The sequence below is a fragment of the Heptranchias perlo genome, chromosome 24 (genome assembly GCF_035084215.1).
Source record: "Heptranchias perlo isolate sHepPer1 chromosome 24, sHepPer1.hap1, whole genome shotgun sequence".
NCBI classification, from domain to species: domain Eukaryota; kingdom Metazoa; phylum Chordata; class Chondrichthyes; order Hexanchiformes; family Hexanchidae; genus Heptranchias; species Heptranchias perlo.
This window is the reverse complement of record NC_090348.1, coordinates 50,425,420-50,439,558: the sequence shown is the minus strand read 5'-3', so window position 1 is coordinate 50,439,558 and position 14,139 is coordinate 50,425,420. Positions and strand designations below refer to the sequence as shown.

The following is a 14,139-nucleotide window of genomic DNA, read 5'->3' as shown; positions in this document are numbered from 1 at the left end:
GACAGGTAAGGGACGTTTTTATTTTCTGGATAGTGGCAGTGACACTAAGCTAGAAAACTTACAGACACAGCACTTTGTAGTGGAGCATTTCTATCAAGTAAGAAAGTCTTTAAAAAGTGGATTATTGGATTAAAGAATAAACTGCAAATAGTTGCCTGATCCAGAGTAAATAGTGTGCAAATCATCTTTTCCCAGAACTCCACCAGCTGCTGCTCTGCTGTTTCTTCACGTTGTGCTTCTCCTGAGGGCTGAAGTGCAGAACGGTGAGAATGGCAGTCAGTGTCTGCTGTCGGCCGAGGGCATCCTGCAATGTCAGGAACCTGTAGATTACGTTTTTCACGTACTCTAGATTGGCTCCTTCACGTTTCTTGTCCCTGAGGTGTTTCTGTATCTCGTCTTGAAGAACTTCTACATCGTCTTTGTGTCGTTCTTTCTCCATCAAAAGGCTGTCCTCCAGTGCGTGAACCAGAGTCTCCACTTGATGCTTCTGCTTCCTCAGTGTTGTGACCTCAAGCTCCTTTCGAGCCAGCTGCTCTGCATAGTGAAGAAAAGTAGGTTCATTGGGTCCTGAAAATTTAGCAGTCTGCTTCAGAATATCTTGACAGAAATCCTCCTGAAAATGATTTTCATTCCTAGAACCTTCCCCATCTGACCAGCCCTTGTTCTCAACATAGTTTCGATCACTAGATAGCCCACTAGAGCCTGAACGTAGAGTTTCAGTCTCTCGGTCTTTCTCAGCCAAGACTGCAAGAGCTCTGTCTCTATGTTTGTGCATTTCTTCCTCCAGTTTAATAACTCTCTCATGACATTGGCCCTCTATCTTTTCTAGTTCTTTCTTGTGAGCTGCTTGGAGTTGGGCAATCTCCAGTTTCTTTGTCTCAGTGTCACATTTGTGATTGGTCTCCATTTCATCACACGCAAGTCGCAGGGTAATGTACTTCTCCTTCAGTTCTGCCAGCTGCTCGTGCATACTCTCCAGTTCTTTGGTTGTACTGCCATCTTTGGCATTCTTGTTTTTGAGGACAACTTGAGCCCGCACCTTGTATCTTTCAAACTCTTCCTTCAGCTGTTTCAATTCTTGTTGATAATAGAAAATTGAGGCCTTCTCTCCATCTGACGTTTCAGGTGTGCCTGACAAATCAACTTCACAAAGCTTCCCGATGTCTAAGGGTTCCTGTGATTTCCGGATTGCCAACACCAACAGTCTCTTCAGCTTTTCCATTTTGTCTCTTAAGATATTGACGTCCAGATTAGATTCATCTACAGTTATATCTGATGGGACTCTGTTGGAACCAGCGATGGCCAATGTCTTGTTCTCCATGTCCAACTGTATTATACGGTCTTTCAGTTTGTGAATTGTCATTTGGTCTTTCTGTTTGCTCTTGTCATAAGTGCCGAGTAGCTCAGAAAGCTCAGAGACTCTGGTTTCCAAATTTGCAACTCGTTCCTCCTCCATTTGAGAGAACTGATGCAGCTGTTCCTGTGCCTGTGCAGCCTGAAGCCCAGAGAGAAGGGAAATAGTGTTATCCACAATTGGATTAGCAAAACTATGTTTTGGAACATTAAAAGGAGGGATCTAGTAGCAATAACAAAAGAAACAGGAGATGAGTGTAAAGACCAAGGTAAGGAATAAAGATAACAGTCATGGAACAAATACAGTTATAAAACAGAAGTATAAAAGGACTGTTAAAAATAAAGTAAAAGGAACAACTATTAAAGATGAATTAAACTGCCTGTACAGCAATGTACACAGTGTCCAAAATAAAACAGAGGAACTGGAGGCAATAATCCGTAGCGAGGAGCCAGATGCAGTAGGAATAACTGACACGTGGCTACATAAAGAACAGGACTGGCAACTAAATATTGGCTGCAACATAATCAGAAAGGATAGGGAAGGAAGAACTTGGTGGGGGGGGGGGGTGGTGTGGAGTAGCTGTTCTAATTAGAGATAACATAATGGCAATAGAAAAAAGGGACATAAAAGAACAGAAACAGAATCCATATGGATTGAAATAAAAGATAAGAGATTGATCACGCTAATAGGGGTATACTACAGACCACCTAATAGTGGAAAGGAGGTGGAGGAAGAAATATGCAAGCAAATATGTGAAATGAGTAAAGGATATAGAATAATCATCTTGGGAGATTTTAACTATCCCCAAATAAACTCACAAGAAGAGGTAGGTAAAGGGGTACAGGGAATGGAGTTTTTACAATGTGGGCAGGACTCATTTCTTATCCAGTATATAAAAAGCCCAAGAGAGGAAGCAATGCTGTATCTAGTAATGGGAAATGAACCAGAACAGATAATAGAAGTAAGCATAGGGGAACATCTAGGCAATAGCGATCACAACATAAGGTTTAAGATAAAGATCGAGAAGGACATAAGTAAGACAAAGATCAAAGTAATAAATTGGAAGAAAGCTGATTTTCAGGGGATGAGAATGGAACTAGGGAAAATAAACTGGAAAAATTTACTGATAAACAAAGAAATAGGACAGCAGTGGGAAACATTTAAAACTGTGATCAAGAGAGTCTAAGAGAAATATATCCCACTAAAAAGCAAGAACAAACCAGCCAGTAATGATGATTCACCATAGATGAACACAGAAATAAGGGCAAAATTGAAACTGAAGAAAAAGGCATACACTAAGCACATGGACAACAAAGAGGATGACAAAAAGAAATATGAAAAGGTTAGGAAAGAAGTAAAAAAAACAATTAGGAAGGCAAAGAGAAACTACAGAATTAAATTATCAAGGAATATGAAAAGAAACAGTATTCTACAGACACAAATAAAAGAAAAATCTGGATTGGGGTAGTGCCACTAAAGGATGTTCAAGATAAATTCTCAGGTAATAACAGCAAAAAAGCAGGAAATATTGCCTCAGTATTTACTGAATACTGAAGGAGACTAACAAGGTGGGTATGACATTAGAAGAGCAGTTCAAAAAAGTTATAAAGACATTTAAGATAGAAAGGGGGGAGATAATTGATAAACTAATCAAACTTAAGCGAGGATAAAGCCCCTGCTCCAGATGGATTGCATCCACGCATAGGAAGAGACAGCAGAGGCACTATTTTTATATTTATATTTACATATACATATAAAAAATCATTAGAAAAAAGAATAGTGCCAGAGGACTGGTGGGCAGCTAATGTGATTCCTTTATTTAAAAAGGGAGATCGAACCAGTCCAGGGAACTATAGACCAATTAGCTTAACATTGGTGGTAGGAAAGATAATGGAATCCTTACTTAAAGATGTAATAGAAATCCATCGAGAAACTGAAAATATAGTAAAGAATAGTCAGCACGGATTTCTTCTTTTATTATTCGTTCATGGGATGTGGGCATCGCTGGCAAGGCCAGCATTTATTGCCCATCCCTAATTGCCCTTGAGGTGGTGGTGGTGAGCCGCCTTCTTGAACCGCTGCAGTCCGTGTGGTGAAGGTTCTCCCACAGTGCTGTTAGGAAGGGAGTTCCAGGATTTTGACCCAGCGACGATGAAGGAACGGCGATATATTTCCAAGTCGGGATGGTGTGTGACTTGGAGGGGAACCTGCAGGTGGTGCTGTTCCCACGTGCCTGCTGCTCTTGTCCTTCTAGGTGGTAGAGGTCGTGGGTTTGGGAAGTGCTGTCGAAGAAGCCTTGGCGAGTTGCTGCAGTGCATCCTGTGGATGGTACACACTGCAGCTACTGTGCGCCTGTGGTGAAGGGAGTGAATGTTTAGGGTGGTGGATGGGGTGCCAATCAAGTGGGCTGCTTTGTCCTGGATGGTGTCGAGCTTCGAGTGTTGTTGGAGCTGCACTCATCCAAGCAAGTGGAGAGTATTCCATCACACTCCTGACTTGTGCCTTGTAGATGGTGGAAAGGCTCTGGGGAGTCAGGAGGTGAGTCACTCGCCGCAGAATACCCAGCCTCTGACCTGCTCTCGTTGCCACAGTATTTATATGGCTGGTCCAGTTAAGTTTCTGGTCAATGGTGACCCCCAGGTTGTTGATGGTGGGGGATTCGGCGATGGTAATGCCGTTGAATGTCATGGGGAGGTGGTTAGACTCTCTCTTGTTGGAGATGGTCATTGCCTGGCATTTGTCTGGAGCGAATGTTACTTGCCACTTATCAGCCCAAGCCTGGATGTTGTCCAGGTCTTGCTGCATGCAGGCTCGGACTGATTCATTATCTGAGGGGTTGCGAATGGAACTGAACACTGTGCAATCATCAGCAAACATCACCATTTCTGAACTTATGATAGAGGGAAGGTCATTGATGAAGCAGCTGAAGATGGTTGGGCCTAGGACACTGCCCTGAGGAACTCCTGCAGCAATGTCCTGGGGCTGAGATGATTGGCCTCCAACAACCACTACTATCTTCCTTTGTGCCAGGTATGACTCCAGCCACTGGAGAGTTTTCCCCCTGATTCCCATTGACTTCAATTTTACTAGGGCTCCTCGGTGCCACACTTGGTCAATGCTACCTTGATGTCAAGGGCAGTCACTCTCACCTCCCCTCTGGAATTCAGCTCTTTTGTCCATGTTTGGACCAAGGCTGTAATGAGGTCTGGAGCAGAGTGGTCCTGGCAGAACCCAAACTGAGCATCGGTGAGCAGGTTATTGGTGAGTAAGTGCCGCTTGATAGCACTGTCGACGACACCCATCACTTTGCTGATGATTGAGAGTAGACTGATGGGGCGGTAATTGGCGGGATTGGATTTGTCCTGCTTTGTGTGGACAGGACATACCTGGGCAATTTTCCACATTGTCGGGTAGATGCCAGTGTTGTAGCTGTACTGGAACAGCTTGGCTAGAGGCGCAGCTAGTTCTGGAGCATAAGTCTTCAAAAGAGGTCATGCTTGATCAGCATTATTGAATTCTTTGAAGAAGTAACAGAAAGGGTACACAAGGGTAATGCAGAAGATGTAATATATTTGGATTTTCAAAAGGCCTTCGATAAGATACCGCATTGTAGACTCATGACTAAGGTCAGTGCATGTGGACTCAGAGGGTAGTAGGTCTGTGGAATTTGCTGCCCCAGGAAGCTGTGGAAGCTACATCATTAAATAAATTTAAAACGGAAATCAACAGTTTCCTAGAAGTAAAGGGAATTAGGGGTTACGGGGAGCGGGCAGGAAATTGGACATGAATTTAGATTTGAGGTTAGGATCAGATCAGCCATGATCTTATTGAATGGCGGAGCAGGCTCGAGGGGCCGAATGGCCTACTCCTGCTCCTATTTCTTATGTTCTTATGTAGGGAGCAGAATGGATAGCAAGCTGGCTACAAAACAGAATACAGAGAATAGGGATTAAAGGTAGTTACTCAGACTGGCAAAAGGTGGGAAGTGGTGTTCCACAGAGATTGGTGCTGGGACCACTGTTGTTCATTATTTATATAAACGATTTGGAATCGGGAATCACAAGTACAATTTCAATATTTGCGGATGACATCAATTTGGGGGTATAGTTACTACCAAGGAGGACTGCAACAAAATACAGGAAGACATGAATAAATTTGCAGAATGGGTGTATAATTGGCAAATGAATTTCAATATAGATAAGGGTGAGGTGTGGTAGCATAGTGGTTATGTTACTGGACTAGTACTCCAGCGGCCTGAACTAATAATCCGAGACATGAGTTCAAATTACGCCACAGCAGCTGGGGAATTTAAATTCAGTTAATTCAATAAAATCTGGTATTCATTAATGGTGCCCATGAAACCACTGGATTGTCATAAAAACCCATCTGATTCACTAATGTCCTTCAGGGAAGGAACCCTGCCTTTCTTACCTGGTCTGGCCTATATGTGACTCCAGACCCACAGCAATGTGGTTGATTTTTAACTGCCCTCTGAAATGGCCTAGCAAGCCACTCAGTTGTACAATCCCGCTACAAAAAATGGTTCAAGAAGGCGGCTCATCACCAACTTCTCAAGGGCAATTAGGGATGGGCAATAAATGCTGGCCTCGCCATCGACGCCCACATCCCACGAATGAATTAAAAAAATACGATGGGCCGAATGGCCTCCTTCTGTGCCTTAAGTTTCGATGATTCTATAACCTGTTGGCCTGTTTCTGCGCTGTACATTCTATGTAAAAAGGGATACAAGAGATTTTAATGTATTTCCCTTCAGAACTACAATGTCAGACCCTACATTCACATTTAGAACATAACAACACAAGAAGTAGGAGCAGGACCCGGCCACGAAACCCCTGGGCCCGCTCCGCACCCACAGGGCCTTGACCGATCCGAACTCAGCTTCATGTCCAATTTCCTGCCCGCTCCCCGTAACCCCTAATTCCCTTTACTTCTAGGAAACTGGCGATTTCTGTTTTAAATTTATTTAATTATGTAGCTTCCACAGCTTCCTGGGGCAGCAAATTCCACAGACCTACTACCCTCTGAGTGAAGAAGTTTCTCCTCATCTCAGTTTTGAAAGAGCAGCCCCTTATTCTAAGATTATGCCCTCTAGTTCTAGTTTCACCCATCCTTGGCAACATCCTTACCGCATCCACCCGATCAAGCCCCTTCACAATTTTATATGTTTCAATAAGATCGCCTCTCATTCTTCTGAACTCCAATGAGTAGAGTCCCAATCTACTCAACCTCTCCTCATATGTCCGCCCCCTCATCCCCGGGATTAACCGAGTGAACCTTCTTTGTACTGCCTCGAGAGCAAGTATGTCTTTTCTTAAGTATGGACACCAAAACTGTATGCAGTATTCCAGGTGCGGTCTCACCAATACCTTATATAACTGCAGCAATACCTCCCTGTTTTTATATTCTATCCCCCTAGCAATAAAAGCCAAAATTCTGTTGGCCTTCCTGATCATAATTGTGTAACCGTTTACATCTTTGTTGTTTTATTCTCACGGAGGAAGTATTTCCAGTTCTATCGCTGGTAATGAAAATACTTCATATTTTACGCGCAATTGTGATGGCAAAAAATATTGAACTATTGAAAGGCAGATTTTGAGCGGTGAGCAAGGCAGACTGGACAGCGATATTGGAAGGGAAAAAGCAGAAGAGAAGTGAATCACCTTTATAAAAAAAAGGACAGATGCACATCACTGGGAGGAAAAGCCAATATGGCCAACAGAGGAAACAATGGGGGAAATAAGGGCACAAAAGGAGATTGTTCCTAAATTGCAAAGCTATGGGTAACACAATGGATCAAGATGAATATAAAACCAAAGCAAAGGAGATTAAAACACTAATCAGTAATGGAGCACAGCAACAACAACTTGCATTTATATAGCACGTTTAACAAAGTAAAGTGTCCCAAAGCGCTTCACAGGAGTGCCATCAATCAAAATTTGACACGGAGTCAAATGAGATATTAGGACAGGTGACCAAAAGCTTGGTCAAAGAGGTAGGTTTTAAGGAGCATCTTAAAAGGAGGAGAAAGGGGTAGAGAGGCTGAGAGGTTTAGGGAGAGAATTTCAGAGCTTAGGTCCTAGGCAGCTGAAGGCATGGCCACCAATGGTGGAACGATTAAATTTAGGGATGCTCAAGAGAACAGAATTAGAGGAACGCAGAGATCTCAGAAGGTTGTAGGGCTGGAGGAGGTTACAGGGATAGGGATGGAGAGAATTAAAAACAAGGATGAGAATTTTAAAATTGAGATGTTGCTGGACCAGGAGTCAACATAGGTCAGCGAGCACAGCAGTAATGGGCGAACGGAACTTGGTGCGAGTTAGGATGCAGGCTGCAGAGTTTTGGATGAACTCAAGTTTACAGAGGGTTCAAGATGGGAGGCCGGCCAGGAGAGCTGTTAAGTTTGTGAGTATAAAAGCAAGGTTAGTAATACTGAGAAAACAGACACTGAGGAGAAAGATAGACTACAATGCCAGACTGAGAATCGATGCCTGATGTCCCAGAAACAAGCCCGGAGATAAGGAAGACAACCAATTTGATTGCACTGACTAAGGACAAGGTTGTATAAGCTGGAATCATTACTCAACTGTGAGCATATCAGCAATAAGTTAAACAACATATCCACTCAAAATGCTACTCAATGTTGTTAACTTGTCAGCTATACAAGGATTCTAGTCTAAACTAACCTTGCTGACTATGACTATGGCAGAGTTTTGGGTGAGCTCAAGTTTATGGAGTGTGCAAGGTGGGTGGTTGGCCAGGAGAGCATTGGAATAGTCGAGTCTAGAGGTAATAAAGGCATGAATGAGGGTTTCAGCAGGAGATGGGCTGAGGCAGGGACAGAGACGGGTGATGTTACGGAGGTGGAAGTAGGCAGTCTTGGTAATGGAGAGGATAGGGGGTTGGAAGCTCAGCTCAGCATCAAATAGGACGCCAAGGTTGCAAACACTCTGGTTTAGCCTCAGGCAGTGGCCAGGGATGGAGTCGATGGCGAGGGAACGGAGTTTGTGGCGGGGACCGAAGACAATGGCTTCGGACTTCCCAATATTTAATTGGAGGAACTTTCTGCTCATCCAATACTGATGTCGGACCAACAGCTTGACAGATCAGAGGCAGCGGAGGGTCAAGATGTGGTGGTGAGGTAGAGCAATTAACAAACAATGCCCTGCCATGCCACTGTGGAGCAGTTGCTAAAGGGACTGATGGAAACGCAGTAGTAATAAGGAATTCTATAGTCAGCAGAATATATGATGCTTTTGTAGCCGCAGTGGAGAGGCCTTCCAGGGACCAGGTTAAGGATATAATTAAACAGGTGCAATGACAAAGGCCTTCCAAAGTAATCTCAGGAATACACCTGTGCACCAAGTACTAATCAGTATAGGAATAATGTGAGGGCAGCAGATCTGTACTGAAGGGATGATGTTGAGGGAAGGCTTCAGACTTCTGGGACATCAGGACCAGTTCTGGGGCAGGAGTAACCTTAAAGGGCAGACAGGTTTCATCTGAACAAGGCTAGGACCAATGTCCTCGCTGGGACAGAGTGCTGTGGGGGAGGTTTAAACTAATATGGTAGAGAATGGGGGTTGGGGGGGGGGGGGGAATAAGACAAGGTAAACAAAAGGAGCAAGGAACATGGGAAAATGACAAATGGGGAAAGTATTAAAAGAACAGATCAGCTTAAAAGAGGAAGACTGCCAAACAGAAGGGCCGATTCTAGCCGTAGGTAAATGCACAAAGTATTCCGAATAAAATTATTGAGCTAGAGGGACAATTTGCTGTGGGGTATAATACAATATTGCTTAGGCTAGGGGAGGACTGAGCACTAAACGTTCCTGGTTACAACATTTAGAATGGACAGAGTAGGAGAAAGGAGGGGGGGAAGAGTATGAATCAAAGATTCCATTACAGCAATAGAAAACATGGATGATATAGGTGCGCTCTATGTGCTAAAAGTAAGGAACCAGAAGGGAACTGTTACTCTATTGGAAGTTTATAATAAACTGAAAGTGTGTAAAGGAGCTGGAGGAAGAGTTAATGTAGACATTACAGAACTATGCAGAAACAACAGGGCCATAATTATGGGGTCTTTAACTATCCCGAGATAGACAGGGTAAAAGGTATGTGGCAAAGAAGGGGTGTGGTTTCTACAACGTGTGGGGCTTTTTTCTGGATCACTGTGTTTTTAGTCCAATAGAGAATAAAGCGTAGGATCTGGTTCTGGGAAATGAAGTGGGACAAGTAGGTAAGGGAACATCTAGTAAACCAGAACATATTTATATTCAATTTAAAAACTAAAAAGGAGAATAATCAAATATAAAAGGTACTTGATTGAAAAAATGCCAATTTCAACAACAAAATTTTTTTTAAAATAACCAGTCCAATTAAATTGGAAAGAAAAACTGGCAGAAAAGGCTGTGGACAAACAATGGGAAATTATCAACCACAAAATGATTAGGCTACAATAGGAGGGGGGCAAGGATGGATCATTGGGGGACTCCAGAGATAACAGTGCAGGGGTGGGAAAGATTGTCTGGCAATGACTGGATAGGTCACACTGGAACTGGGTGATGACAGGCCCACTCAGCTAGACAACAGAGGAGAAGCGTTGGAGGAGGATGGTCTGATTAACCACAAAGGTACAAAAGTACAAGGTACCTTTAATGGACAGAGGTTAGAAGCTAAATTGTGGCTACACAGCCAGTTATAGGCAGAATTAAGAGTGTCACTTGATTGCGAGTAATCGGAGGTCGGGAAAGGTGAGAGGGAAGCCAGTTCAGATATAGTCACTCGTGTGTACGGTGGGATCGGTCAGAACCGAAAATCTGTGAAATAGATAGACCCGCAGTGAAGGAGTTCATCGACTCAACACTCCAGAAGCTAACGCCATAACCCAGGGAAGGAAGGAGATTGACTCAACTACACCGCTCGTGAGGATGAGGTCGTGTAATCACACGTAGACTTGAGCTGTTTGATAGACTGGTTGTTCACAGCTGTTAACTAGTCAGCTATCGAAGGAATTATGCTTAAAGTAATCTCACCAATTTATAACTTCAGACTCTGTTCACTGCTATAGTTAATACTCAGCATTTGGAGGCACTTATTTAGTGAGATCCATCAAATTGCCTGTGTAACCGTTGCTACTCCGAGCCCTGATGGCTTAGATCCTAAAATGCTGAGTGAGAAATAGCAGAGGCTCTGACCACAATCTTTCAAAAATCCTTTGATATGAAAGTTGTGCTAGAGGGTCACCTTTATTCGAGGGAGAAAGGAGTAGACCAGACAGCCAAACAGCTGCAGCTGTTGAGCTTCTAAAGGCCACAGAGTCGTCCTCGGTTAACCTGAAAATCATTTCAGTAATGATCCAGTGAACCCTCTGACACTAGGATCGAAGCCGTACAGTGCAGTCACGGACAGTCGATGCTATAGACCTCTGTTGTCTAAGCATAATTGCTTGCTTGAGCACAGAAACAGGCCATTCGCCCAACTGGTCTATGCCAATGTTTATACTCCACACGAGCCTCCTCCCACTCTAATTACCTCTTCCCGACCCACTAGTTGATAAATTGTAGATTTTATAATAGTGCTGTCAATAAGTGCAAGTCAGCTGATCTCCACTGGGTCCAGGGAATGGAAAAGAAATTCAGCCAGCTTTTGATTGTTATCCAGTGATTCCTGCTGGAAGGTGGGAATGCCAGTTGGGATGAGGGCCCTCCACAGTGCAACAATCTTCTGACATTGTAAGGGGAATGGAATATAAAAGTAGAGATTTTTCGCTACAGTTGTACAGGGCATTGGTGAGATGGTGTGCAGTTTTGGTCTCCTTATTTAAGAAATTATTTATTTGGTCTCCTTATTTGGTCTCCTTATTCAACACCAACTCCTTATTCAACACCAACAACAGCCAATCTCCGGAAGCCATCCTACAACTCATCCGCTTCATCCTGGATCACAATGTCTTCACCTTCAATAACCAGTTCTTTACCCAAACACACGGAACAGCCATGGGGACCAAATTCGCACCCCAATACGCCAACATTTTCATGCACAAGTTCGAGCAGGACTTCTTCACTGCACAAGACCTCCAACCAACACTATACACCAGATACATCGACGACATTTTCTTTCTATGGACCCACGGCAAGGAATCACTAAAGAGACTACACGATAACATCAACAAGTTCCATCCCACCATCAAGCTCACCATGGACTACTCCTCAGAATCAGTTTCTTTCTTGGACACACGAATCTCCATCAAAGACGGGCACCTCAGCACCTCACTCTACCGCAAGCCCACGGACAACCTCACGATGCTCCACTTTTCCAGCTTCCACCCTAACCACGTCAAAGAGGCCATCCCCTATGGACAGGCCCTGCGAATACACAGGGTCTGCTCAGACGAGGAGGAACGCGATGGACACCTACAGACGCTGAAAGACGCCCTAGTAAGAACGGGATATGACGCTCGACTCATCGATCGACAGTTCCGACGGGCCACAGCAAAAAATCGCATAGACCTCCTCAGGAGACTAACACGGGACGCAACCAACAGAGTACCCTTTGTCGTCCAGCACTTCCCCGGAGCGGAGAAACTACGCCATGTTCTCCGCAGCCTTCAACATGTCATCAATGAGGACAAACACCTCGCTATGGCCATCCCCACACCTCCACTACTCGCCTTTAAACAGCCGCCCAACCTCAAACAGACCATCGTTCGCAGCAAATTACCTAGCTTTCAAGAGAACAGCGTCCACGACGCCACACAACCCTGCCACGGTAACCTCTGCAAGACATGCCAGATCATCGACACAGATACCACCATCACACGAGAGGACACCACCCACCAGGTGCATGGTTCATACTCCTGTGACTCGGCCAACGTTGTCTACCTCATACGTTGCAGGAAAGGATGCCCCAGAGCATGGTACATTGGCGAGACCATGCAGACGCTGCGACAACGGATGAACGGACACCGCGCAACAATCGCCAAACAGGAGGGTTCCCTCCCAGTCGGGGAACACTTCAGCAGTCATGGACATTCATCCACCGACCTTCGGGTAAGCGTACTCCAAGGCGGCCTTCGAGACACACGACAACGCAAAATCGTCGAGCAGAAATTGATAGCCAAGTTCCGCACCCATGAGGACGGCCTCAACCGGGATCTTGGGTTCATGTCACGCTACACATTACCCCACCAGCGAACAAATGTTATCTGTTTTTAATATAATGGGTCATTTGCTGGCTTTCTCTGCCTTCCGGATGTTTCTGCCTCTCTCTGTTTTTTTTCCTGTTTGTTTTTTTGTTGAATGTGTATTCGGGGGTTCTGCAGGTGACACCTCTCTGTCTGAACATGGTGATTGCCTTGGCAACGGGCAGTTGCAGGGGCAGTCTGTAAACACCATGTATTGTTCTATATGTATCAATGCGTAGGCTTCAAGGAGCTCCTGAACATTTACCTGAGGAAGGAGGAAGTCTCCGAAAGCTTGTGAATTTAAAATAAAATTGCTGGACTATAACTTGGTGTTGTAAAATTGTTTACAATTATTTAAGAAAGGACATAATTGCTTTGGAGGCGGTTCAGAGAAGCTTCACTCGACTGATTCCTGGGATGAGGGGGTTAAGAACATAAGAAATAGGAGCAGGAGTAGGCCAATCGGCCCCTCGAGCCTGCTCCGCCATTCAACAAGATCATGGCTGATCTGATCCTAACCTCAAATCTAATTTCCTGCCCAATTTCCTGCCCGCTCCCCGTAACCCCTAATTCCCTTTACTTCGAGGAAACTGGCGATTTCTGTTTTAAATTTATTTAATGATGTAGCTTCCACAGCTTCCTGGGGCAGCAAATTCCACAGACCTACTACCCTCTGAGTGAAGAAGTTTCTCCTCATCTCAGTTTTGAAAGAGCAGCCCCTTTTTCTAAGATTATGCCCCCTAGTCCTAGTTTCACCCATCCTTGGGAACATCCTTACCGCATCCACCCGATCAAGCCCCTTTACAAACTTATAGACCAGTTAGCCTAACATCTGTGGTGGGTAAAATTTGGGAGTCTATTATTAAGGAGACAGTAGCAGAACATTTGGATAAACATAATTTAATAGGACAAAATCAGCATGGCTTTACAAAGGGGAAGTCATGTCTGACAAATTTGCTTGAGTTCTTTGAGGACATAACGTACAGGGTGGATAAAGGGGAACCAGTGGACGTAGTGTATTTAGACTTCCAGAAGGCATTCGACAAGGTGCCACATAAAAGATTATTGCTCAAGATAAAGAATCACTGGATTGGGAGTAATATTCTGGCATGGGTGGAGGATTGGTTATCTAACAGGAAGCAGAGAGTTGGGATAAATGGTTCATTCTCGGACTGGCAACCAGTAGCCAGTGGTGTTCCGCAGGGGTCGGTGCTGGGTCCCCAACTCTTTACAATCTATATTCACGATTTGGAGGAGGGGACCGAGTGTAACATATCAAAGTTTGCAGATGATACAAAGATGGGAGGGAAAGTGGAGAGTGAGGAGGACATAAAAAACCTACAAGGGGATTATAGACAGGCTGGGTGAGTGGGTGGAGATTTGGCAGATGCAATACAATATTGAAAAATGTGAGGTTATGCACTTTGGTAGGAAAAATCAGAGAGCAAGTTATTATCTTAATGGCGTGAAACTGGAAAGTACTGCAGTACAAAGGAATCTGGGGGTCCTAGTGCAAGAAAATCAAAAGGTTAGTATGCAGGTGCAGCAGGTGATCAAGAAGGCCAACGGAATGTTGGCT

At 44.3% G+C, this 14,139-nt stretch overlaps 1 protein-coding gene across 3 annotated transcripts in view; it reads right to left on the bottom strand.

Annotated features, from left to right (window-relative positions):
• Window positions 1–14,139, bottom strand: part of gcc1 (GRIP and coiled-coil domain containing 1) — a 39,635-nt gene continuing 25,496 nt past the window's right edge. For all 3 annotated transcript variants that reach the window (XM_068005272.1, XM_068005274.1, XM_068005273.1), the window contains exon 3: window positions 1–1,495. In XM_068005272.1, the coding sequence (XP_067861373.1) occupies window positions 182–1,495 (1,314 nt within the window). In that variant the 3' untranslated portion in view covers window positions 1–181. The remainder of the gene's footprint in view (window positions 1,496–14,139) is intronic.